This window comes from Lygodium microphyllum, chromosome 15, assembly GCF_053477565.2.
Source record: "Lygodium microphyllum isolate KBCC chromosome 15, Lygodium_microphyllum_v1.1.10, whole genome shotgun sequence".
NCBI classification, from domain to species: domain Eukaryota; kingdom Viridiplantae; phylum Streptophyta; class Polypodiopsida; order Schizaeales; family Lygodiaceae; genus Lygodium; species Lygodium microphyllum.
Genome location: NC_141149.1, coordinates 40,690,137 through 40,714,548, shown reverse-complemented (window position 1 = coordinate 40,714,548; position 24,412 = coordinate 40,690,137). Strand labels below are relative to the sequence as shown.

The window sequence follows — 24,412 nt, the reverse complement described above, 5'->3', positions numbered from 1 at the left end:
GGTTATGGCATGCTTTGGCACTTAGATTTGAGCTCCATTTGATTTGTGCCTACATAGTTTTTCAAGTATGATACATGTCTATAGTGATATCTAGCATTCATGTATGATCCCGGATATAATTATGACATGCTTTGGCACTTGGATTTGAGCTGCATTTGATGCACTTGAGCTTTGGTCAATTGCTTTGGGCTTCCATGCTCGCTCACTTACAAGTATTGAAGCTTCATTGGGGACTTATACCCCTTGTACTTACTTGGTAGAGCTTGCTTCTTTGAAATAGTAGATTTGATTTCGTATGCTTTGGACATCGACACTTACCTCTATAACCAATTTTCCAGTAATATATACATCATATTGGCTATGTAAGCGCCATTGCTCTTTGCTCAATCAATTGTGCATTTGACCGATCTCCGCAGTTACTCTTGAGATTTTCTGCATGCCTTATGTATATGCTTATGGGATGTATAGTTTACTAACACTTTGAGTTCATGACAATCTTTGGTACTGGTGGTCTATGCTCCATCACTGCTAGTTGCATTCATTATATCCCAGTTGCTACTCGAATATCCCTTGCATTGAGAGCTTGTTTTCTTGGCTCTTTCCCCACAGTTGGATTGACATATACTACTGTCTTTATTTTAGCACTATTGTAATTACAATTTTGAGCATTCTTTTGAAGAGCAAACACTTTACTTTGGCATTCTATTAATTGCAATTCGTGGACAGCTATACCCTCTTTTGTTCTCACCCTTTTGGTGTTGGGAATAAAGGACCTCGTGCCTTTTAATGTGCTCGGGTGTGAACACACCCTTAGCACTTGTACTTACATATATGCATCTATCTAAAAACCTAAAGAGGTACACTCGTCATTTTACCTACAAGTCGTGCACACTCTCTACTCTGCTCTCTCTCACTCTCAGTGTCTCTCCAAGCCTAAGGAACAATGACTGTCTCGATCTTCGTGCCTCCTTGTCACTACAAACTGATATCAGAGCTCCAGCTGAGGCGTTTTCTACTTTTCGGAGTTCGTGCAGGTCAATAGTTCATGTCTCTGTCAAGTGACAGTTCCAAGGTACAGGCGTAGGACAAAAACATTATATCTATAGACAGACGACAAGTCATGAGCTACAGAAGGTGAGCTGTGGAGAGTGTGCGACAATGCCAAGCTCCAATTGATGAACGACGGGCAACAGGCTGTACACGACCACTGTAATGCTAACGACAAACGTGACTGCAGGGCGACTGGTGGGAGCTGTAGGCGTGGCATCATGCGGCACCTTTTTTGCAACGCGACTACAGGCGACAGGTCACAACGACTGCAGCTGGTCGACTGGAACAAATCCATCATTTTCCCTTTGCAAAATTTTACTTTTTTCAAAGGTTTCCTGCAAAGAAGTCCTTTGCCTACTGACAGGCATTCGTGCGTGTAGGAACAGTCAGGATATTGGACAGATTTCGGCCCAGAATTTTGGAGCTTTTCCCTAATTTGGGGATCTTAACGCAGAACTGGACAATCTAACTCAGAAATTGCAAAGTCGGTGCACATTTGCCCAGGAATTTTGGGGTTTTTCATGTTTCAGTGAAATTCTTTCAATTTCACTGAAATTAGTGTACACAAGACTTGGAAAATTTAGGGATTTGTCCAGATTTGGTGCGAGCAAGATACAACAATGATATCTCTCTCGAAAATTGTAGGAATTTATAACATTTTGTCCCCGACATTTGGGGCTTTTCATGCACATGCACAAATTGGGCTGCAATTTACTCAATTTTTCGACATTGATGCACATTGGACCCCGTGCAATTTGGGGCTTTTGTAGTTTGGGTAAAATTTGTGCACCATTTGGTCATTTTATGGATATGCAAGTTCAATTCCATGTAATTTGGACATCCAGCACTTGGAAAATTTGGGGGTTTTGCTGAAGTTGCTCTATTTTAGCAAAATTGGCATGTTCTATGCATGACAAAGAAAATGCAAATGTGTGGTTGATACTTTGAGCACAAAAATTTTGGGGCTTTTGACTGTGCGTGTCAAATTTTATGCTCGTGGGTACATGTTCAATAAAATTGCAGCTAAAATTTGGGATTTCTCATGTAATGTGATGCATATGCCCTTGGAACAGCTCTAATCAGTTGTGGAATGCTGTGGCACATGGTTTGGTGCTTCTGAAAAATTATTTACAGAACTAAAATGTCTGTTTCTACGTGGTCATTTATTGCTGGTTGGTACTTGTTTGTACCTTGGTCACTTGGGTGACAGTTTGGGCCTGCATTTGCTGAATTTTTTGTCACATTTAGGCTAAAAATTATGGCTGGCATAGTGACATCAATAATCTCATGCACATAAAGAAGCTTGAAGGAGCACATAACTTTGCAGTTTAGCAAAAACAGTACAATATCCTGTTGAAAAAGAAGTATGCAAAGCCGATTAAAACCAAAGGGGCAAAGCCCACGGACATGGAACAGGAAGATTGGGATGACTTAAATGAGCTTGCACACTCAACCATCAAGCTATCGATTCCTGATGCCTTGTTGTTTAACATTGAAGGTTTGGACTAGACTAGAAGAAATGTATGCATAGAAGAGTGCTGCAAGCAAAGTGTATTGGCTAAAAAAGCTTATGGATTTGAGTATGAAACAGGGTATAGTAATGTCTACTCACTTGAGTGAGTTTAACTCTATTTTCAGCCAGCTAGTTGACTTGAAGTTCTTGATTGATGAAGAATTTAAGGCTACGTTCTTGCTTTGCACTCTTCCAAAGAGTTGGGATACATTCAAGACTGCTATGAGCAATTCGAATGCCATTCTTTTGTATGCTGATGTAGAGAGTGCTCTACTCATGGAAGAAATGAATCGGCAGAACAATGCACCCAATAAGTCTTCTAGTGCTTTGCATACTAAGGGTAAATCATAGCAGAAAGGAAAATCTGATAGCAAGGGACGCAGTAAATCACATGGCAAAGATGTTGAATGCCACCATTGTGGTAAGAAGGGTCACTTTAAACGTGATTGCTACAAATGGAAGAAAGAGAAAGGAAAGGGCAAGAAGACAGACGATAGCAAAGCAGAGAAGAAAGAGGGTCAGCCCAAGCAGAGCAATGTCAAAATTGAAGAGGTGAATGTAGTCACTCATGACAGTCAAGACAGTGGGAATGACGTACTTTTGGTCTCTTCACACTTTTGTGCACATGCTTTACTTGCAAATACAGATAAGGACATGCATACCTGGATTCTCAATTCAAGTGTTTCCTTTCATTTCACCCCTCATCAGGAGTGGTCCTCTGCCTATACAGAGGGTCGACATAGTGTTGTCTATCTTGGGGACAACTATGTATGTGACATTGTAGGTGTTGGCAGTATGCAGTTGCAGTTTCAACATGGCTCTGTCTTCACACTTCACCATGTGCGGCATGTATCTCAGCTCAAGAGGAGCTTGATTAGCATAGGGCAGCTAGAGGATGATGGTTTTCATACCACCTTTGGTGATGGAAAATGGAAGATCTGCAAGAGATCTAGAGTAATTGCCAAAGGTTGTAAAATTGATACTTTCTATCCTCTCCATGTATCTAGTCTGAGTGATCATGTTGTTGCCATGACCGAGCAGCCAAGCGTTTCTTTGTGGCATGGCCGGTTGGGACACATGAGTCAAACAGGAATGAAAGTGCTTTCTCGTTTGGGTTACTTGCCTTCAAGGAAGCAATGGACAGACAAGACAGCAAGAAATGGTATAAAGCCATGTTGTCAGAAATGAAATCTCTTGAGAAAAATGGCACTTGGGATTTTTTGCAGTTGCCTAAAGGGCAGAAAACACTTCCATGCAAATGGGTTTACAAGATGAAGGTTACTTCTGGTTCCTTACCAAAGTACAAGGAAAGATTGGTTGCAAAGGGTACAAGCAGGAGCATGGAATTGACTTTGATGAGATCTTCTCTCCTGTAGTCAAAATAACTACATTGAGAACCATTTTGGGCTTGCTTGGAGCTGAAGATATGGAGCTCATACAGATGGATGTAAAGGCTGCATTCTTACATGGTGATCTGCATAAAGACATATATATGCAGCAACCTGAAGGGTTTGTTGAAAAAGAGAAAGAAAAGATGGTATGTAAACTCAAAAGAAGTTTGTATGGGCTGAAACAAGAACCAAGAGAATGGTATCATAAATTTGATACATTTATGTAATCTCAAGGTTTCCATGGAAGTCAAGTGGATCACTGCTTGTACACTAAGAAGACAGCAGATGGCAGCCTGATTATCTTGGTTCTGTATGTTGATGACATGATGATTGCTTGCACGGATACTCATGCCTTGGATTCACTGAAGCAAAGTCTTCATGGAAGCTTTGACATGAAGGATCTTGGTGATGCAAATCATATTCTTGGTACGTGAATACTCAGAGATAGGTCAAAATGATTGCTCTATCTATCTCAGCAAGAGTATATCTCCAAGGTTTTGCAATGTTTCAATATGGAGGGGGGGAAAACATTTGGGGTTCAATTACCTCCATATGTGAAACTCAGTGCAGAGGATAGCCCTACATCTGATGATGAGAAGGCTGAAATGGCTAAGATACCATATGCTTCAGCTGTTGGCAGTTTGATGTATGCTATGGTTGCTACACATCCTGACATTACCTTTGCAGTGGGAGTGGTTAGCAGATACATGGCAAACCCTGGCAAAAAGCATTGGGATGCAGTGAAAGGTATCATGAGATACCTCAAACGCGCAAAGGAGTTGTGGATTTGCTTTGGAAAAAGCAGAAGGCATCTGTTGTTGGCTTTACAGATGCAGACTATGCTGGTCATGCGGATTGCAGAAAGTCCACTTCTGCATATGTCTTTACTTTCATAGGAGGAGCAGTCTCTTGGATCTCTATGCTACGAAAATGTGTCGCATTGTCTACTACAGAGGCATAGTATGAGGCTGCCACTGAGGCATGCAAGGAGGCTTTATGGCTTTCACGTCTGGTGGGAGAGCTTGGCATCACAGAGTTACCTGTTCTCCATTGTAATAGTCAGAGTGCTATCATTCTAGCACAGAATCCTATCTTTCATGCAAAGACAAAGCACATACAGGTGAAGTACCACTTCATTAGAGACCTACTTGACAACAAGAGCATTGATGATAATCCTGCAGACCTTCTCATGAAGGGTCTTCCGGCAGAGCGGTTTGCTCATTGCCGACACATGATGGGAGTTGGATAGATATATGTATTTCAGCTTTGTACATACCTAGACTTAGCTGATTCTTTTCTCCTCTTAAGGCACATTGCCTTTAGGTGGGGGGTTGTTGGGAATAAAGGCCCTCGTGCCTTTTAATGTGCTCGGGTGTGAACACACCCTTAGCACTTGTACTTACATATATATATCTATCTAAAAACCTAAAGAGGTACACTCGTCATTGTACCCGCAAATCTTGCACTCTCTCTACTCTGCTCTCTCTCACTCACTCTGTCTCTCCGCGCCTAAGGAACAACGATTGTCTCGATCTTTGTGCCTCCCCGTCACTACATTTGGATTAGTTTGGGGCTGTTTTATTGAAAATACAGCAACCCATCCTCTTGTCATTTGCAAACATTTGCAACCATTATGGCAAGTTCATCAGCAAATAGTGCTATTTTCAACATTGAAAAGCTTGATGGCAACAACTTCCAATATTGAAAAACACAGATATGGCCAGTCTTGGTGCAAAAAATGCAAGTTAAGCCATTGAAGTTAGAGGCCATAAAGCTTAAGCTTTATGATGCAAAGGATTGGGCACAACTTGATGAGGTATGCAAGTCCACTATTATTCTGTAATTATCAAAGCAAGTGTATTTAAAGGTCATTGACACTGAGAGTGGTGCTTATGCATTATGGAAAAATATTTGTGAACTTGATGAAAAGCAAAGTTCTGCATCTCAGTTGTACTGACTAAAGAAGCTTGTGGACCTTCGAATGAAGAAAGGTACGACTATGTCTACTCATTTGAATGAGTTTCATTCCATTCTCAGGTAGCTTGTATCATAGGGTATTTAGTTTGAAGATAATATCAAGTCTTTGTTCTTGCTTGTTACACTACCTAACTCATTGGATACCTTTCATACTGCTATGAGCGCTCATCCCCCCTAAGGGTGGATTTAAATGTAATGATGTAGATAGTGCTCTACTAACAAAAGAGGTAAACACGAAGAACATTTATACAACTTGCACTTCTCATGCATTGACGATTAAAAGCAAAAATGGTGGTAATGGCACCAATAACCATGGTAGAGACTCATATCCCAACAAGCGCAAGTCTCAATCTCATGGGAAATCTTGCAATGTCCCGCAGATGTAAATCCTCTTTGACATGTCACTATTGTGGACAATCTCAATGGCAACAATAACCATGGTAGAGACTCACAGCCCAACAGGTGCAAGTCTCAATCTCATGGGCAATCAAACAAGGTCATATTGGGCCAGAGTGCCATAAAATGTATAATGATAGGTGCAATGAGAAATGCAAGGGGAAAGAGCTGGATAATGCAAAGTCTGATGATCATAGCATTGTCCCTAGTAAGTCTAGCATGAAGATTAAAGAGATAAATGTGCAATCTGAGTCCAATGATGACTATACCTTAGATGCTTCATCTCTTGATGCTACTCAGTTGTGACGAATGCTTCATCTACTTACTCTCAGTGTTGGCTGCTTGATTCAAGGACTTCTTTCCATGTTACCCTGCATCGGGATTAGTTCCATACCTATCGCAATATTATAGCTTCTATGAGACTACGAAATGACACTATATTGAATATCATTGACATTGAAAATGTGAGATTGCAGTTTGCCTCAAGCAGCTCTTTTGTTTTGCATAATGTACATTATGTGCCAGCTTTGACCAAAAACCTACTCTCTGCTAGACAATTGGATGATGTAGAATATCAAGTCTCTTTTGATGATTCTACATGAAAAATTACCCCCAATTGCCTTGTTTTTGTTGGAGCGGCATTGTCACCTTGGGTATATATCTTTGAAAGGAACAAAAGTCTTGACTCGTTTGCAATATATTCCGCCTCTTGATTACTCGCATTTTGATTCATGTGATCATTGTCTTTATGGCAAGCAAACTCGTAACTCACCTAAGTAGTCTGGTTCTATGCACATGGATGAGCCTCTAGCTCTTGTGCATTCTGATGTATATGGTCCCATGCCTTGTCAATCATTGGGTAGCATGAAGTACTTTGTAACATTTATTGATGATTACTTGCATAAGGTTAAGCTTATCCCATTAAGCAAAAATCAAATGTTCTGGCTACGTTTAAGTACTTTGTTACTCTTGTTGAGAACCAATCTGGGTATAGGCTAAAATACCAAAGATCTAATATTGGGGGTGAATATGTCTCTAAGGCATTCGAGCAATTTTACGATGAACAAGGTATTAAGAGTCAGTTGACTGCCCCATACACCCTATCTCAAAATAGTATTGCAGAGTGCATGAACAAGACTATTCAAGAAACAATTCGTAGTATGCTTCGTCAAACAAGCTTTATCGCAGTATTTTTGGGCTGAGGCAGTTACCACTGTTGTGTATCTCATTAATAGATCCCCATGCACTGCTCTTGGTTGTCGAGTTATAGAGAAGATATGATCTAGGAAACCTTTGTCATATGCTCATTTGTGAATCTTAGATATGAAGCTTTCTACCATATTCCCAAAGATATATGCAATAAGTTGGATCTGAAGTCTGTCAAATGCATCTTTTTTTAATATGGTAATGCAAGTAAAATGGGCTATCACCTTTGGGATCCGCAAGCTCAGAAGGTTATCTGTAGCTATGATGATGTGTTTCATGAAAAAAAAATGCATAAGCAATCTGAGCAGGCAGTTGAGGTACATAGAGCAGTCTTTTAGGATGAGCCTCATGTCAATCTACAACAAGCCTCGGTGATACAGCTTGCTGCGATTGTTGATGATGTAGCGGCCCACAATCCGCTCCCATTGTGCACGATCGTGCTATTAGACAGAGAGGACATGCCATACAAGTCCCACAGCCAGGTTTGAGACCCTCTACTAGAGCTTCACATACTTCTAATCACTATCAATCCTCTATAGATTATGTCATGGTGAAAGACTTTGTTGAGCTAGTTACCTATGAGGAGGCTATACACAAAGGTGATTCTTATTCTTGGGAGAGGGCTATGCACCTCATGAGAAACATGCATTGCCGTGTAAGTGGGTGTACAAGCTAAAGAGCACCCTTGATCACTCTAAGCTAGTATATAAGGCTAGATTGGTTGCAAAGGGTTTTAAGCAAGAGCATGGTGTTAACTTCAATGAAGTCTTTTCTCCTCTAATCAAGATGACTACCCTCCAGTTGGTCTTGGCCTTGGTTCATTTGAATTTTGATATTTATCAAATGGATGTTAAGACAACTTTCTTGCATGGCGACTTACATGATGAGATTTATATGCAACAACCTAAGGGCTTTGCAAAGAAAGGCAAGAAACACCTAGTGTGTGAATTGAAGAAGAGTCTTTATTTGCTTAAGCAAGCAGTGGCAGTGATACTATAAGTTTAATGCTTTAATGCATTCACAAGGGTATTTCCACAATGATTTGGATGTGTGTTTATACACTAAGAAGGCCTGTGATGGTAGCCTTATTATCTTGGTACTTTATATTGATCATATACTTATAGCTAGGAGTGCTCATGCTAAGCTAGATACTTTGAAGACTTGGCTCAACAAAAGCTTTGAGATAAAGGATATGGGACAGGCCTCACACATACTTGGTATGCACATTACATACAATCGCTCCAAGGGACTTCTCTACTTATCCTAGGAGGAGTACATACACAAAGTACTTAAGTGGTTTCATATACAACATAGGAAGCCTATAGGTTGTCCTTTACATTTTCGTATGAGGGTTAGTCAAGCCGATTGTCCATAATCAGATGATAAGAGAACCGAGATGGGCAAGGTTCCATATACATCTGCAATGGGTAGTTTGATATATGCCATGATAGCCACTTGTCCTAACATAGCATTTACAGTGGAAGTTGTGGCACATTATATGGCTACACCTGGCAAGCGGCATCGGGACGCCATGAAGGGTATCAAGAGATACCTGAAAGGTACAATAGATATATGCATTTGTTGTGATAGCCAAGATATAGAAGTCGTGGGCTACACTAGCTCAAATTATGCACGACATGCAAACAGTAGGAAGTCCATCTCTGTGTATGTATTTACCTTTTTTTAAATAATGGGCATACAGGAATAGATGTCTTTACCTTTGCTACACGTGTTGTTTCTTATATGTGCAAGCATCACTATTGTAGTTGAGATGGAGATTCAATCCAGAAACTGAAATGATGAGGAGAACGGAAGACCACACAGTCTGATTCTTAACAGGAGCACGAGATCCGTTTCTCCTCCCAGCCTTGCCTAGTTAATTGCTAGCAACTCCCATCGTGATCCGATTGCCAGCCGTCACTTCTTGGTGAGTCCTACTATTCTTGGACTCTCCTTAATTCTAGGCTCCCCTAAACCCCATTCAGGCGCCCAAGGCCCCCGGACGGTCATCCCTCGTGCTTGTTTCCCGTAATTTACCTTATTTATGTAACATTTCCTTCCCCTTAAGAATGGGATTTGTCCTCGAAAACGATACTTGGAAGGTCTAATTGTAAATTGGAAAACCTTTTCTTTAAGATACTTACGTGCTCCCATGTTGAGCTTTCTTCTGAACAATCTTTCCATTTAACCAAACATTCTTGATAAATAGTATTCCTTGTTCATCTGTTACGAACATTTAATATTCTTTCTGGTTCATGTGGATTAGATTGGTCATCTAATAACTCCTCAATGTTATCATTTAGGATTAGATTATCCAAATCACCCAGCTTCTTCCTTAGCTTACTTACATGAAAAACTGGATGTATTTTGCTACCAGCCAGGTAGTTGGAGCTTGTAAGCCCGTTCTCCCACCTTTTTAAGTATTGTGAAAGGACCACAATACCTGGGTGAAAGCTTTAGACATTGTCCCGTTTTCATGGTTTTAGTTTCTTTAGGCACTTTAAGATAGACTAATTCTCCTTCTTCAAAGGAGATGTCTCTTCGGTGAGAATCAGCATAAGCTCTAGCTCGATTTTGAGCTTTCTTAATATTTTCTTGAGCAAATTTTAACATACTGTTCATATCCTCCAAAAAATCCTTGGCTGCATGAACCTTTTCCTTATGCAGTCCCACTGCACAAGGAGCTCTGGGCTGAAACCCATACATTAACATAAATGGACTATATCCAGTGGAAGAGTGCTTGGCACTATTATATGCAAACTCTGCTATCAATAGATACTCTTCCCAATTAGTTTGCCTTTTACTTACATATGCCCTGAACATATCTTCAAGGATTTGGTTAACCCTTTCAGTTTGCCCATTTGTTTGTGGGTGGTCCGCCGTACTCATGCTAAGTTTAGTATCCAACTTCCTAAATACCGCACACCAAAATTGACTATCAAATTTTCTATCCCGATCAGAAACTATATTTTCCGGAAGGCCATACAATCGATATATGTTCTCTACGAACAATCTAGACAATTCTGGTGTTTTAACATCAGTTGAAGTTGGAATGAACCTAGCCATTTTGGTTAACCTATCCACAATCACCCACACAGAGTCGTGCCCCCTCCGTGTTTTGGGTAATGCAACAATAAAATCCATGGAGATACTTTCCCATTTTCCCGAAGGAATCTCTAATGGATGGAGAAGTCCTCCCATTTTCAATCTTTCAACTTTATTAACCTGGCATTTATTACATTTGATCACATAGTCAAGGGCGTCCTTATTCATTCCAGGCCAATAGAACTGCCTTTTAATAAGACTATAAGTCTTATTAACTCCTGGATGTCCCGCGCTAGGGGTATCATGACACTCAAAGAGTATCTGGCGCCTTATTTCTTTATCTTTCGGGACACATACCCTACCCTTGTAGAGTAAATAACTATTATCAATGGTAAAATTCTTCTCCTTGAATCCGGTTTGAGCAACCCCTGATGCTCCATTTCCTTGTTGAACATCCTTAGATATTCCTTCCTCAGTGGAGGCTCTTCCATTTGAATCCCCATTTTTTATTGCTTTCCATATGTTGGAATATGCCTGATCAACCTGGCATTTCCTTTTAAAGATTCTTGACCAGGGCAAGACACTGATCGAGAAGGAGGAGCAACAAGAGCAATCTTGACGAGGACGAGACGCTGATCGAGAAGGAGGACACTCTGAGATATGCTGAAGGTCTCTCATCCTCTTCTACTCTGATCCGAGAAGAGAAAACACTGAAAAACTCTATCCTATAGATCTTTCATTCTAGGCATAGGAAATTTATTCTTTACTATTATTTTATTAACTGCTCTATAATCAACACAAAGTCGCATAGAACCATCTTTTTTCTTTACTAATAAAATTGGCGAAGCCCAAGGTGAATTACTGGATTGTATAAACCCTTTATCAAGGTAATCCTAAATTTGTCTTTCAATTTCTTGGTGCTATGTTTCACTTAACTTATACGGTGGTTTAGAAATCGGGTGTATATCCTTATTTGTGTCAATTGGGTGATTTATATCACCCCTATCTGGTGGAAGGCCACTTGGTAAATCAGAAGAAAACACATCTTTAAATTCATCTAACAAACTACTTAATTCATTATTTACATTCAACTCACAAACATAAAAAATTTGTTGCTTTATATTATAGAAAGTAAAAGTGTTTTGTACAGGAAGAGACCAAAACATATATACCTCACAAGCTTCCTTCTTTATCAGATTCTAAACCTCAGTGGAACACAACAAAGGATTATCAGATACTTCATGTTCACCTTGAATCACAAAAGTCTTACCATCCCTTTCAAATTCCAGTGTATTATAATGATAACTACGTTTTAAGGATGGTTCCAATCCCCATAGCCACTCCTTCCCTAAAGCAATATCGGCTCTTTCCATATTCATAATCTGGAAATCAAGTTTATCTTTATATCCTTGGATCTCAATTTCCAAATTGGATACCATTGTATCCCATATTTTATTATCTTGACCTTGCATCATACGAACAACATATTGATGCCCACTCTTTTGTTGGGGAAGTTTCAATTTTTTGACAAGTGCATAATTTATGAAATTGTAGGTATCAGAGTCATCAATCATGACTCTAACCCTCTTTCCAGCTATCAATCCATGCACTCTAACTAAATCATGTGGCCCAAAAGTAGGCTGCCACATAGAAGTTGACATACAACACCTGTGTTGTACATCCTTGTGCAAGACCTCTAAAGATTTATACATTTCATGCCCCTTTAATTCTAGAGTCTGCTCTATATGGATTTGTTTTTCTTTTCCCTTGCCTTTGTCCTTATCCTTTCCTTTGTCTTCCCCCTTTTTCCTTTGAGGGCAATTCCAGGCAGCATGGTTAGGGGATAGACAATTGAAACACAGCTTTTCTTTTTTGGCCTTATCAAAGTCATCTGGACTTAACTTTGGCCTTACATATTGTTTCTTTTCAAAAGGTTGTTTCTTGCCCTTAAAAAATGGCATTTTCCTTTTAAATTTGCCTATAAATTTTGAGGTTTCCAATTCCTTAGACTTGGGCTCCGTATCAGTGAGACTAGTGAGTGTACCTGGACGCGTACTATCTTCATTGATTAATGCAAATTTAATTGCCTCTTCCAGCGTCTTGGGTGAACTCCTTTTTACTTCCTTTTACAGGCCTTATCTAGTCCCCTAATGAATCCTCTTGTCTTTTGAAATTCATCTATTCCTTCCAATTTGAGGATTATCTCACAATATTCCTCCAGATATGTCAGCAGGGGTCTTCCCTTTTGTCTAACATAATCCCAATCTTCCCAATTTCTTTCCATTTCATTTTCAAGAAGGAATTCTTTCAAAAAGACGGATTCAAATTGAGCCCAAGTTTCAGGTATTTTATTTGCCTCCTTTAAAGTTCGCCACCATTTATACGCCTTTGGCCCCAAAGTTAAATTGGCCTCCAGCGCTTGGAGATGTGGTGGAGTATTTTTAAGTTTGTGTAAATCTTCCCATTTTTGGAGAAAATTAAAGATAGTGTCTTTATTTCTATCTTTTTCCTCCCCGTGAAACTGAGGGGGTTTCATATCTTTTAAAACTAGATTATCCCTCAACTTATGGTGGGGTTCCTTAGGATCTCGCATAGTCACATCCAAATCTTTCGATGAAGATGGGATATCCGAGGTTTCTATCTTATTTTTATCCCTTTCTAGTAATAAAGTTAATTGAGATTTTATTTCGGTGAGTGTTGGACTTAAAAATTCCATTTGAACCCCCTGTGCCTGCACACGAGCAGTTAGATCATCAAATTGTTCTCGTGTGGCAAAGAATTCTTCCCACTGTTCTTCTTGCATCTTTGTTTCATGGGGATCTACCATAGGGTGGTCCCCAGAACTAGAACCTTCCATTACTCCCTCTTTCCCTTTTTTTGCCATTAATACACTAGAATTGGAAAGCAAAGATAAGAAATTTGCGTACAAAGTAAAGTACTTCCCTTGTTATAATGACAGGGAAACTGTTGCTGGTTTTAATAATAAGCCCGAAGAGTGAGGGATAATTTATCTTCGCGAACTGAGCCGGTCATGCTGGAAATGAAGCTTATTGGCAAAAATGGCTAGTATTTAGTCCCCTTCTTAATGGTCATGCAAACCATCAATACACCTTTCCTGAATTTGTTCTCTGCCCAACCTGTACTTGTCATACAAGTGCAGTCGGGGCTGGCGACAGAGATACCAGACAGTAGAGGGTAGCATGCAGTCGGCTGGTCACACAGAGACCAGAGGGTAGCACCGATTTTTATTTGGTTGCGCCTCACCGAATACACGTGGTCCAGGATACGGCGTTAAACGTGAAGGACAGCGTCTTTTCGCCAGATGATAAGTGACGTGGCGGAAATGAACCTCACGTCAAATTTCGTATGACGTGTCATAAGGGCGCCGGGGAAAAACAGCTTCACGGGTAAATGGAGGGAGACCCGTCGGCTCTTGAAGACAGAATGATCCGACGACTTCTGAAGAAGGAGGATCCAACACCTGCGCCTACTCTGATACCAATGTTGTAGTCGAGATGGCGATTCAATCCAGAAACTGAAATGATGAGGAGAACGGAATATCACACAGTCCGATTCTTAACAGGGGCACGAGATCCGTTTCTCCTCCCAGCCTTGCCTAGTTAATTGCTAGCAACTCCCATCGTGATCCCATTGCTAGCCGTCACTTCTTGGTGAGTCCTACTATTCTTGGACTCTCTTTAATTCTAGGCTCCCTTAAACCCCGTTTAGGCGCCCAAGGCTCCCGGACGGTCATCCCTCATGCCTGTTTCCCGTAATTTACCTTATTTATGTAACAAGCACAAATGGACAAACTTCTCTACCACCGAGGCAGAGTATATTGCAACCACTAAGGCTTGCAAGAAGGCCCTATGGTTAGGCTATCTACTTGCAAATCTTTGTATGAGGTTGACTCCTACACTACATTCGGATTCCATAAGTGCCATTCAGTTGGCCCATAATCCGGTCTTCCATGCAAAGACAAAGCACATTGAGGTGGCTCTCACTTCATCAGGGAGGTAATAGAAGACAAGTCCACTGAGCTTGTCAAGATTTCTACATATATGAATCCTGCAGATCCGCTCACTAAAAGTCTCCCAGTGGTATAATATGCCTTCCTTTTAGGAGGTTGATGTGCATGGATGAGATGACATATTTCCATGTCCTGTTGTATATGTTTTACTTTCTCTTTTTTCTTCTACCCCTCACTAAGGCACATCACCTTTAAGCCGGAGGTTGTTGGGGATAAAGGTGCTTGTGCCTAGCCACATACATTTACTCATTGTACATTATACTTGCACTCATGTACACTACAGGTGGTGAGCACCCATCACTATCACTTTGTTCTTTATTTCTTTATTGACAAATAGAATAAGTGAAGGCCAATCACATATTGTGACTGTTGGAGTTTCAACAAATGGTGTGTCTCTCTTTTGCTCTCTTGCTCCACTCATCATAGCTTTTGCTTGGCTCTTGCCTCTACTTGTGTGCTTCCACTCAGGCTCTACCTTTCAACTCGTGGCTGCAAACATGGAGGAACAAGAGGTAGCACTCCTGCATTTATAGAGCCCCTAAACTTTGCATTCCATACTGCCCTACAGGGCCTCCCACATGTCCATACAAACCTAATTGCAACCCTTGCTGCATGCAAATATTTCCATACATGCCATGCTGCATTCCTGGTTGTGCACTGCCAAAAACATTACCATTTAATTGCTGCAAACCAGACTGTCAACCAGCGCCGTTAAGTTCCTCACATACTATGACCACTTGATGGATTGTGATCCATAGCCTAGAACACTAAACCACCTCCAAAATATCATAGATACGTAGATGGTTGTTGCATAGTTGGCTGCCCAAATGCATGCTGAAAATTATTCCTTTTTGTATGCATACTAGCACCATGCCTATGTAAAAACTATTGAACTAGAGACCCAAGCGCATTGGCTATCGCCCATTAAACAGCATAGGCTGAGGCCACTGCCCATCTGCTCTTCTAAAATGTCTAGAATGCAAATGCCTCTTCTTGTGCTTTCGCTTTGGAGGTCCATGCATTACATCAAAAAAATTTGGGTGATGAGCAACCTTTGCAAATGCATTCATTGCATTTACCCATTGCACCCAAGGCATTACATTTATGTCATCTTCCTTCTATGACTCAAAAGTTCCACTAGAAGGAGAACATGCACTGTGTAGTATCACTTGCATTAGTATGTTGCTCTCCAAAATTGACATAAACTTCAATTAAACCTGCACTATGCAAAGACTGCTCCTCAACAAAGGACAGTAAGTTGTCATCACTTGCACCTCATTCACTGTGAGATATCTTTGCTGAATTTCCAAAAATTCACTACTGTATACTCAATTCCAGCTAGCCAAAACTTGTATGTGCAGCTTCAGACAACTAGAGCTCTCCCCTTAGGAAAGATGGTGATGTCCCAGCAACATAACCATGATGCCAGCCTATAGATCTCATCTATAAGGCGATAAGCATAAACTTTACAGCACACACACTATTCAATTCAGCAAAGAACATGAATAACACAGTCAACCTGAGAGCTAGAGTGCTCTTACACACTAGACAACACTAACTTGGCCCTCAAGGTGAGCACCCCTTACAGTATTTCTTTAGCATTGAAGATGAGCCTGTACACAAACCACTTGTGATCCAGCCATGCAACCAATGTGGCTGTCACAGACCAGCACTCTTCTTGCTAACGATTCCTCCTGTGATTGGCTCTCCAATGGATTAGATTCGCTACAATTGCTATGTCCTTAGTTGCTCTCACCAATTTGGACCAACGAGCTTTGAATCTGTCTCAATTGCACACTCAAACCAATGTGTCTTCAAGCATATAGAGCTGCAATCACTCCAATGTTGACCAACATGACATTGAAAAAGGCATCTATCGTCTCATACTCCTGCCACAGTGCAATCAATGAGGCATTCACACAAATCTCAGCCCCAAATGGATCCAATTCATTGAATGAGGCCTCAGCCCTTATTGCCCATTAATCTTAGAGCTTCGCAATAACCAATACACCTTCAATTGGTTGTTGAATTAAAATTATTCAGACCTCTAACCTTGCTCTTAACAAATCCTAATCTCTGACATGCATCTATTGCCCTAGACCGGCGTTGTCTTCACTGAGCTGGCCAACTTTGTTGGGGATTCTTCTACAGGAGCCAATTTTCTGACAGGTTGGCAGGAGAGGGGGCTATCTATGCTCCATTCGCCTTCCATTGTGGAAGGCCCTCCAAGGTAGTTTTCTATTGCTACACTCGTTCCCAATTGTGCACCATTTATCGCACAAGTTCCATCCAATCCCCCACCATCTCCTTTGGTGGATCCCTTGTACCTCCCATCCCTTTCAAAGGGGCATCATATTGGTGATGCGTCTGTGGATTTCCTGGCCCTTTATGTTTCAGAGGGGGCTTCCCAGGATCATGAGGAGTTGCTTCACGGTTTCTAGTCTACTTTGGGCCTTTCTTTTATGCGGCTACCCCTTTTCTTTATCATCGAGCCACCATTCCTTGCCACTTAGACCTTCGTCCCTGGTGTTTCTAAGCAACTTATGGCACCTTCGATAGTTCCTCACTATCGTCTCATAGTTGGGTTAGAGGTTTGGCTGACCTATCCTCGACTAGAGTTTTTAGGAGTCATCTATTGGAGGCCTCTCCGTTTCCTTTGCCCTTTGGTGGTGACCTTCGGTTTGATCAATTTTTCTTTGGAGAGGGGGTCTTACTCCTTGGTTGGCTTTCTTCTTCAACGGACTGCATCGACATCCACCCTCTTTTTGCCATCCTCGAATCCGCATTTCCTTTGGCCTTCTGCCACATCCAGGATTTGAAAGGGGGTGTTAGCAATAATGTGTGTCTTGTGTGGTCATCTCTTGCCTATGAGCCTCAGTCTCAGTCAGATGAGAACATTAGGAATTCTGACATTGTCTGTGTCTACAATTTTATGTGTTTTAGACACGTTAGATGGAGGGCACATTAGTCCATTTCTTTTTGTGCACTTTTGGCTAATTTTTTAGGGGTTTAACCACATTTAGGGTTTTCCCTCTTTTTCGCCTATATATAGGTATCCTACCCTCCCACTTTCATTATCCATTATCCATCATTGATCCTTTATGATTCATCATTGATCCTTTGCGATCAGCCATCCCTCCTCATTCTCTCATTCCCCTGCTACAGTCTCCCATACACGCTCACACATAGAGCTGCCTATTAGGGCTGACTATTGCAACCTTGTATCTTCAGCCATTGCAATCACATTGTTCCTTCTCTCTCCTGCGTTGCACTCTCTCACACACCCTACCTTTCCTATTGGTGGTTGCCTAATTGAGGGGAGAGGGTCTGAGTCTTAGCTTTTGGTGTTCTACCTCTTGCCTTTGATCAACACTCATCCTCAAAATCGCCAACCTTCTGACAATGTTGACAACACCGATTTTTTTTTCAGTACATTCTTCCATTTGCATTTTAGAGATGACTGGGAGTTTTCTTCGGACACACTAGTTTGGTTTTGATTTTGATTTTGAGTTTATTTTATATTTTGATTGAAATTTCCATTTTGTTTACCATTCCCTTGTTGCCCCTTTTGAGAAGAAGGAACGAGACCCCCTCTATAGAGGTCAAACTATTAAACTGATCGAACAGTTAAGCGTAATGCAATAGCTAACACTCAAGTTCATAGAATGTGGGCATGGTGGGCTATGAGAACACTTGCTATCAGCACAGTAGAAGCTCTCATTGGAAGTAGTATGGACCCAGTTTTAAAAGCTGCAATGTGGTGGTGAGTTCCAGATGCTGCACAGCTTGGGAAACCCTTACTTCATGGACCAGCCAACTCCCTGAAGCTTCAGTTCTTGCTAGGATATTAGACAAACATTGGCACCAGGTCAAAATTGTAGTCATGGCTGATGGGCTGTTGATGAGAAATTTTATTAATGCAGATGCGTTTCAATAAGTATGAATGGTAGACCAACACTAGCCATACTTCAGCATGGTCATACAGAAGGATTTCAGGACCACCCTTTCAGTCCATCAGGCACTAGGCAATCAGTTTATCCTTGAAAACTGCAGAGGAAGGTTAAACCCCACTCCAAGCACATTGAACTCCCACAAGTTACAATCGTGAATTTGAACAACTGCTCAGTGCCTCACTACAGTATCTATCTTAGCCAACATGCACCATTAACAAACAGTTGGACACAGGCAGTCCAAATGTGCACCAGACTGGACGCAATAAAAACTCACATTTAAAGAATCGCATTGTCACAGATCAACTCATTAGCTTCAGACTTCAAACCTGGTGGTACAACTATCACACAGATACAGTGACAAAAAAAACGAGATGCTGTCTTTTGAGATATTCCACCACTTCAGCATTGGAATATTACATCACACATGCAGCATACCTCTAAAGAAAAATTGTCGATGCGGTAAGGCATAAATCCACTCTGATCATCTGACAGCAAGATAAGATAAGTTCCCAGACTGTCATCAGAGCCTATGATCCCATCACCCTCACCTTTTGACACTAGTGCATTTTGAACCTCTACCCGCAACATTTGGGTCTCCCCAGTCAACAGGTTCCGTACTTTGAGTTGAGTGTCCCCAAGCTGGTCCGGCACAAAACCTCCAGACCAGTCCCAACCATGCTGATCAAATCGAACAGACACATGCAGGGGCCTGCAAAGTAAGCAGATCAATGTAGATGAAATAAACTATATTTAAGAGATAAGATTAGGTAGACACAGGCATAAATGCTCTCCTGATCACTTTCGATAAAATGCAATTTACCAACTTGGCTGCTCTCAGTTTCCCCACTGATTGGTATTTAAGATGGATGTCTTTACAACATACAGATGAAAGGAGAGCCAAGTTTCACAAACATCATGCAAGCCATCAGGATTCGGTTCTGTCATTCCATGATGCATCAGCTTGACTCTTAACCAGATATATCAGTGTTGATTAAATTTAAACAGAACATTCCAATTATAAGCAAAAATCATGCTGACTAACTTTCATAACTGCAAGATGGTGTTCACAATAGATATTTTCCTATAAAAGTTTATGACCAATTAGGAATTTTGATTTCTCACACCAACAGTCCTAGACATTCTAGACAAAGAGTAAGGAGACTCAAGAGAGTAGATGGATTTTTAGCTCAGGGCTACCACAAGGTTCAACAAGTTCCCATACATGTGCACATGTAAACACACACGTGCACACACACAAGCATGCATGCATGCGTTCTCGGAGCAGTTGGGATCAAAAGTCTACCACGGGGGTGAGAGACAGTAGGGTGAAGGGAGATTCAGGGAGAGCAATTGATGAAAGAGAAGGGGTTCGAAGAAATAGAAGATGTAGAAGAATACTCATAGAGGTGAAGCCTATCAATTTATTTCTGCATCCTGAGAAGATAAATCCCTTGTAGACCAAAAACGTACATCAAACAGTAGCTTCTTCTCTGCTACTCAAACCGCCAATCTGCTACTTCCGTTGGCTCCGAAAGGGGGGTGAAATACCAAAATACCTGATCAAAATACTCCCAAATCACTCCTCCTTCTCCCAGTTCGAAGTACTATTTACTGCCTGTAAATTGCGATCATGTGTCACGCGATTTCGCCAATCTTTCTTTTTAAATAAAATCCCCCAAAAACGACTGAAAGCCACTTGCTTTTTTTTTTAAACATGTCATCCTATTCTAGAAGTTGTCTACAACTTTTGGATATTTACAAGAAATAATATCCAAAATATCAAAAAGAGGCTAAACTTGTCCAAAAATCTAGTATTTTTGAACCATCCACACTATGGACACTGACACTAATGACTAATATGTCATTGACTCTCTAGATCAATAAGAAAGCCGAATGACGATTCACTCTGGAGTTTTTCACACTCTGTCCGCAAAGCGGCACGACATCCACCCGCTCTTAACCTGCACATCCTCCCACATGTGCCAAAGTCTTATGGATCTGCACTGTCAGAAGAAGTATCCTCTGCCATGTCAATGTCTTCATCTTCTACCTCTTCTTCTTTCATATTCTCATGTTTGTGCTCAGTATCCAACTCCTTCAACTCATATGTTGAAGACTCCCTACATTTAAAGAGCTTGATACGTTTTCCAGCCACTGGAATCCTTAGAGCTCTCCCATCCATCTCATTTAATGCATAGGTAGCATTGTCAAAAACAAACCTTACCACAAATGGACCAAACCACCGCTTTGCCATCTTCCAACTGGCACTATGCTGATTTTCCAAGCTGTTGTATTACACCAGCACCTAGTCCCCTTCTTGTATAGCTCGTAGTTGAAGTCTGTGTCGCTTGTCAAACCTCTTCTTGTTCTTGATCCTTGTAGTCTTTAGCTTTTTCATGGCTATCTCAATGTCTTCAAGCCTTCTTTCTAAATGTCTAATGCGTAGGACCAGCGACTCTTCTCTTTTCAAACCCTCTTTCCATGGTAGAACACTCCAAGTAACAATAGTCTCCTCAATAGGCATGATTGGCTATTGTCCACACATTAATTTAGCAAGCATATACCCTGTAACTACACTATGAGTGATCCTATCAACCCACAAAGCAAAGGGTAACATTCTTGGCCACTCTTTCATCTTGTCCTTGCATGACTTTGCTAATGCCTTAATGATAGGCTGATGACCCCTTTCACTTTTGCCATTTGCTTCAGGATCATAGGCTGAAGTTAAAGCCAGCTTGATACCCAATCGTGAAAATAAGTCACAAGCCTCATCTGCGTCCAATTCTCCTCTATCAGCAACCACTTTACCAACACAACCATAGTTGCAAAAGACTTCTTCTAATAAGACACCTACAAACTGCTTGAGTAGTCTTTGTACTAAGAGCTCAACCTTCCACTTGATTTGTCAAGTCTTCTCGTGCAAGCACAACATATCTCATATTCCATAAAGCTGTAGGCATAGTAACCAAATCAATTACCCATTTGTAATGCATAGACAATGGATAAGTCGGTTGCAACCCATCCCTATGCTTTACCATGGAATACATCTAACACAAACTGCATGATTCCACATAATGCTCTACATCTTTATACATGTTTTGCCATCAATACTTCTCTTTGATCTTGGCAAATGTGCCCCAAACTCCTCTATGTTCAACCCATAAGATTTCATGAAACTCCATCACCTGTTGTTGAGAACCCCTATCTCCCAATACACGTACTAGATCTCTTCTCTTTTTATTTGCATGCTTCCATAAATATCTGTCTTGCAAGAAAAATCCATAACCTTTTCTTTTAATCCTTTTGAATTCAGCTTCAAACCACCCAGCCTTCTTTGTCATGAGACTGAGATATTGGCCTATTTTCAGCCAATCATCCTCACACAACTCTTCCAAAAATTGTGTAAGACACAGACACAGACACAGAGGGCAAAACTCAAACCCTAAATACAAAACTCAAAACTCAAACCCAAAACGCACAACTCAAAACTCAAACACAAACAAAAGAAAGGAGAGAGAGAACACAACTCTGAAGTGAATGAATGATGTAAATGAATGTAAGAGTGTACAGTGTGCTCAAGGGTAGAGCAATGTCGGAGTGTGACATCCACCAAAGACGGATCCCAAGTCTGTAACCACCGGTCGGAGTGTAGGAGTGCTGAATAGTGAATGGCAGCAAGCTGGTCACCAAAACGCAGCAGCCTGGAGGCTGGAAACTGGTAAACGCAGCAATGTACCACCGATTTTCACACTGAAACTGTGTCTGAGAGTGTCAGGGCCTACAATGCTGAAAACACAGGCTGGCTGACCCTGGAGATGATGGACAGCAGGCTAAACAGCAGTCTGGGATAGTTTGGAGCAGTCGCCATTAGCAGAGAGCTGTCGCCTACAGCAATGGATAGGCTGAAGATGATGTGGCTGCAGTCGATGATGGCTAGACAACAGATGGAGGCGAGCTGCAAGCTGGAAACTGGGCGCCAACAGCAATAGAGGGTGTGTGGGCTGGTGTAACCTACAAACAAGGATGATTAGCTGAATGGGGGCAGCCTATTTATTAAAAGTTATGAAAGGGCGCCCCAAAAATTAGGGTTTTTCCTCAACTTTCTTGTACCACTCCCCGTTTTAGGGTTTCCACTGAACTCTCTCGAATCGCTCCCCATTTCAGGGTTTTACTCTAAAAGAGTATTTTTAGTATGTTTTGGGGCTGTTTAAGAGGCTAATCAGCAAAGTAATGCATACTTTAGCTCAACACCCCCTCTCAAGCCCAAAACTGAGCCGAAAGGTTAGGCCATCCATGGTGATGTTTATGTACCCCAAGGCGTCCCATCCCAAAGCAGCCAAGGCATCAGACAAAGGGTGCACGTCCACTGCCCGGTGGCCTACCAAGGCCTACAAAGGCAGATGGAACTACATGGAAACTTTTTTTTTTTTTTGAATAAGTGTGGTAAATTTTATGGGATGCGGCCGATTGAGTAATAGTGACCCAAAAGATAGGAGTAGGGAGGGTACACCCAACACATCACAAAACAGTACAAGCTAACCCATCCACTCGGGGTGTCGATGAAAAGGAAAAGTAGGTGATGAAGTATCCATGTGATGAAGAAGAATGGTGGTGTGGTAACAACAGCCACTGGTGGAAACAACTAAGGATCCACTCAAGTGGTGCTCTGCACAATGAGATGCAAAGTATGCTACATGCTGAAGAATGCTCATGCAACAGGTACCACTTGGACAATGTCCCTCAGGGAAAAAAATTTCACTTGCCCAAGCGCCCTAGTACAAAGATGATGAAATCATGCATGCAAAGGGTAAGGTACAATAGGACGAAGAAGCCAATGTCAAAGACAAAGTGCTGAAGCCTGTAGAATACCAAGAGTGATAGGAACCCTCTCTCAACATGGATGTAGATGCCGAAGAAGAAAGAGGAGCCTCATGTCGATCTTCATGTGGTGCCGAGAACCATAAGGAATGAAGAGGAGGAGGAAGCATCCTAGCTGGAAGAGCTACGTAGAAGTCACCGCCATGATAGCATCAAGAGAAATGTTGCACGATCCGCCTCGGAAGGAAAAGCCTCCATGCTAGTAGAAGAGCAAAACTCCAAGGATGATGAAACCATGAAGGAACGGCGCGCATCCCAAGTCTCCAACCCAGGTAGGACTACGTAAACTTGCATGCTAGCCCTACACTGAAAACAAAACCTGCAAAGGAGATCAAAGTCTGTAATCACAGAGGTCAGTAGTGAGATGCTCCAAAAACAAAACAAAACTAAAACGAAAAGCTAACTGAAGGAACAAGTGCAAAGATGCAAATGGGTATGTGTGTGTGAGTAAATGCAACGGAAGACTTAAAATGTAGAGACCAAAATCCTATGAGCCCGACTCTAAGAGTGCAAAAAATGAATGCTAGACTGACTTGGGTATCCGAAAGAACCTAGAGACATGCTAGTCTAAGGAGGTGGCCACCATCGCGTACGTCCAGTAGCAGAGCTCTGCCAAGGGAACGCCTGACGAGGTGGGGAGGAAGGTGAGATAGATGCATGAAGTGCAACGGGATCGGTACCTGCAGACCAATCAGCCAATCCTTCAGGAGAAGAGAAGGATGGCCGCTGAGGCTGTCCGTGTGCCACATATCCAACAATCGCTGTGGAGGCTGAAGGAGCAGATGGGGCAGCAACGGAAGGCGTAGCCCCACTGGATTGTGAAGTCGCAGCGATCTGCTAAGGCTTTTTACGTGAAAGACCTTGGGCCTTGGAGCAACACTCCTCGTCCACATGACCTGCTCTCTGGCAGTGTGTGCAAAACCGGTTTTTCTTAGGGAGTTGCTACCAAATAGGTCTTGATTCTTTGGTTCCA

The 24,412-nt window shown here is 41.6% G+C and overlaps 1 protein-coding gene across 2 annotated transcripts in view; it reads right to left on the bottom strand.

Moving 5' to 3' along the window:
* The window catches only part of LOC148024453 (vacuolar protein sorting-associated protein, putative (DUF1162)), a 233,987-nt gene that overhangs the window by 70,563 nt on the left and 139,012 nt on the right, over positions 1-24,412 (bottom strand). For both annotated transcript variants that reach the window (XM_087694080.1, XM_087694079.1), the window contains exon 33: positions 18,997-19,270. In XM_087694080.1, coding sequence (XP_087550206.1) covers positions 18,997-19,270 — 274 coding nt within the window. The remainder of the gene's footprint in view (positions 1-18,996; positions 19,271-24,412) is intronic.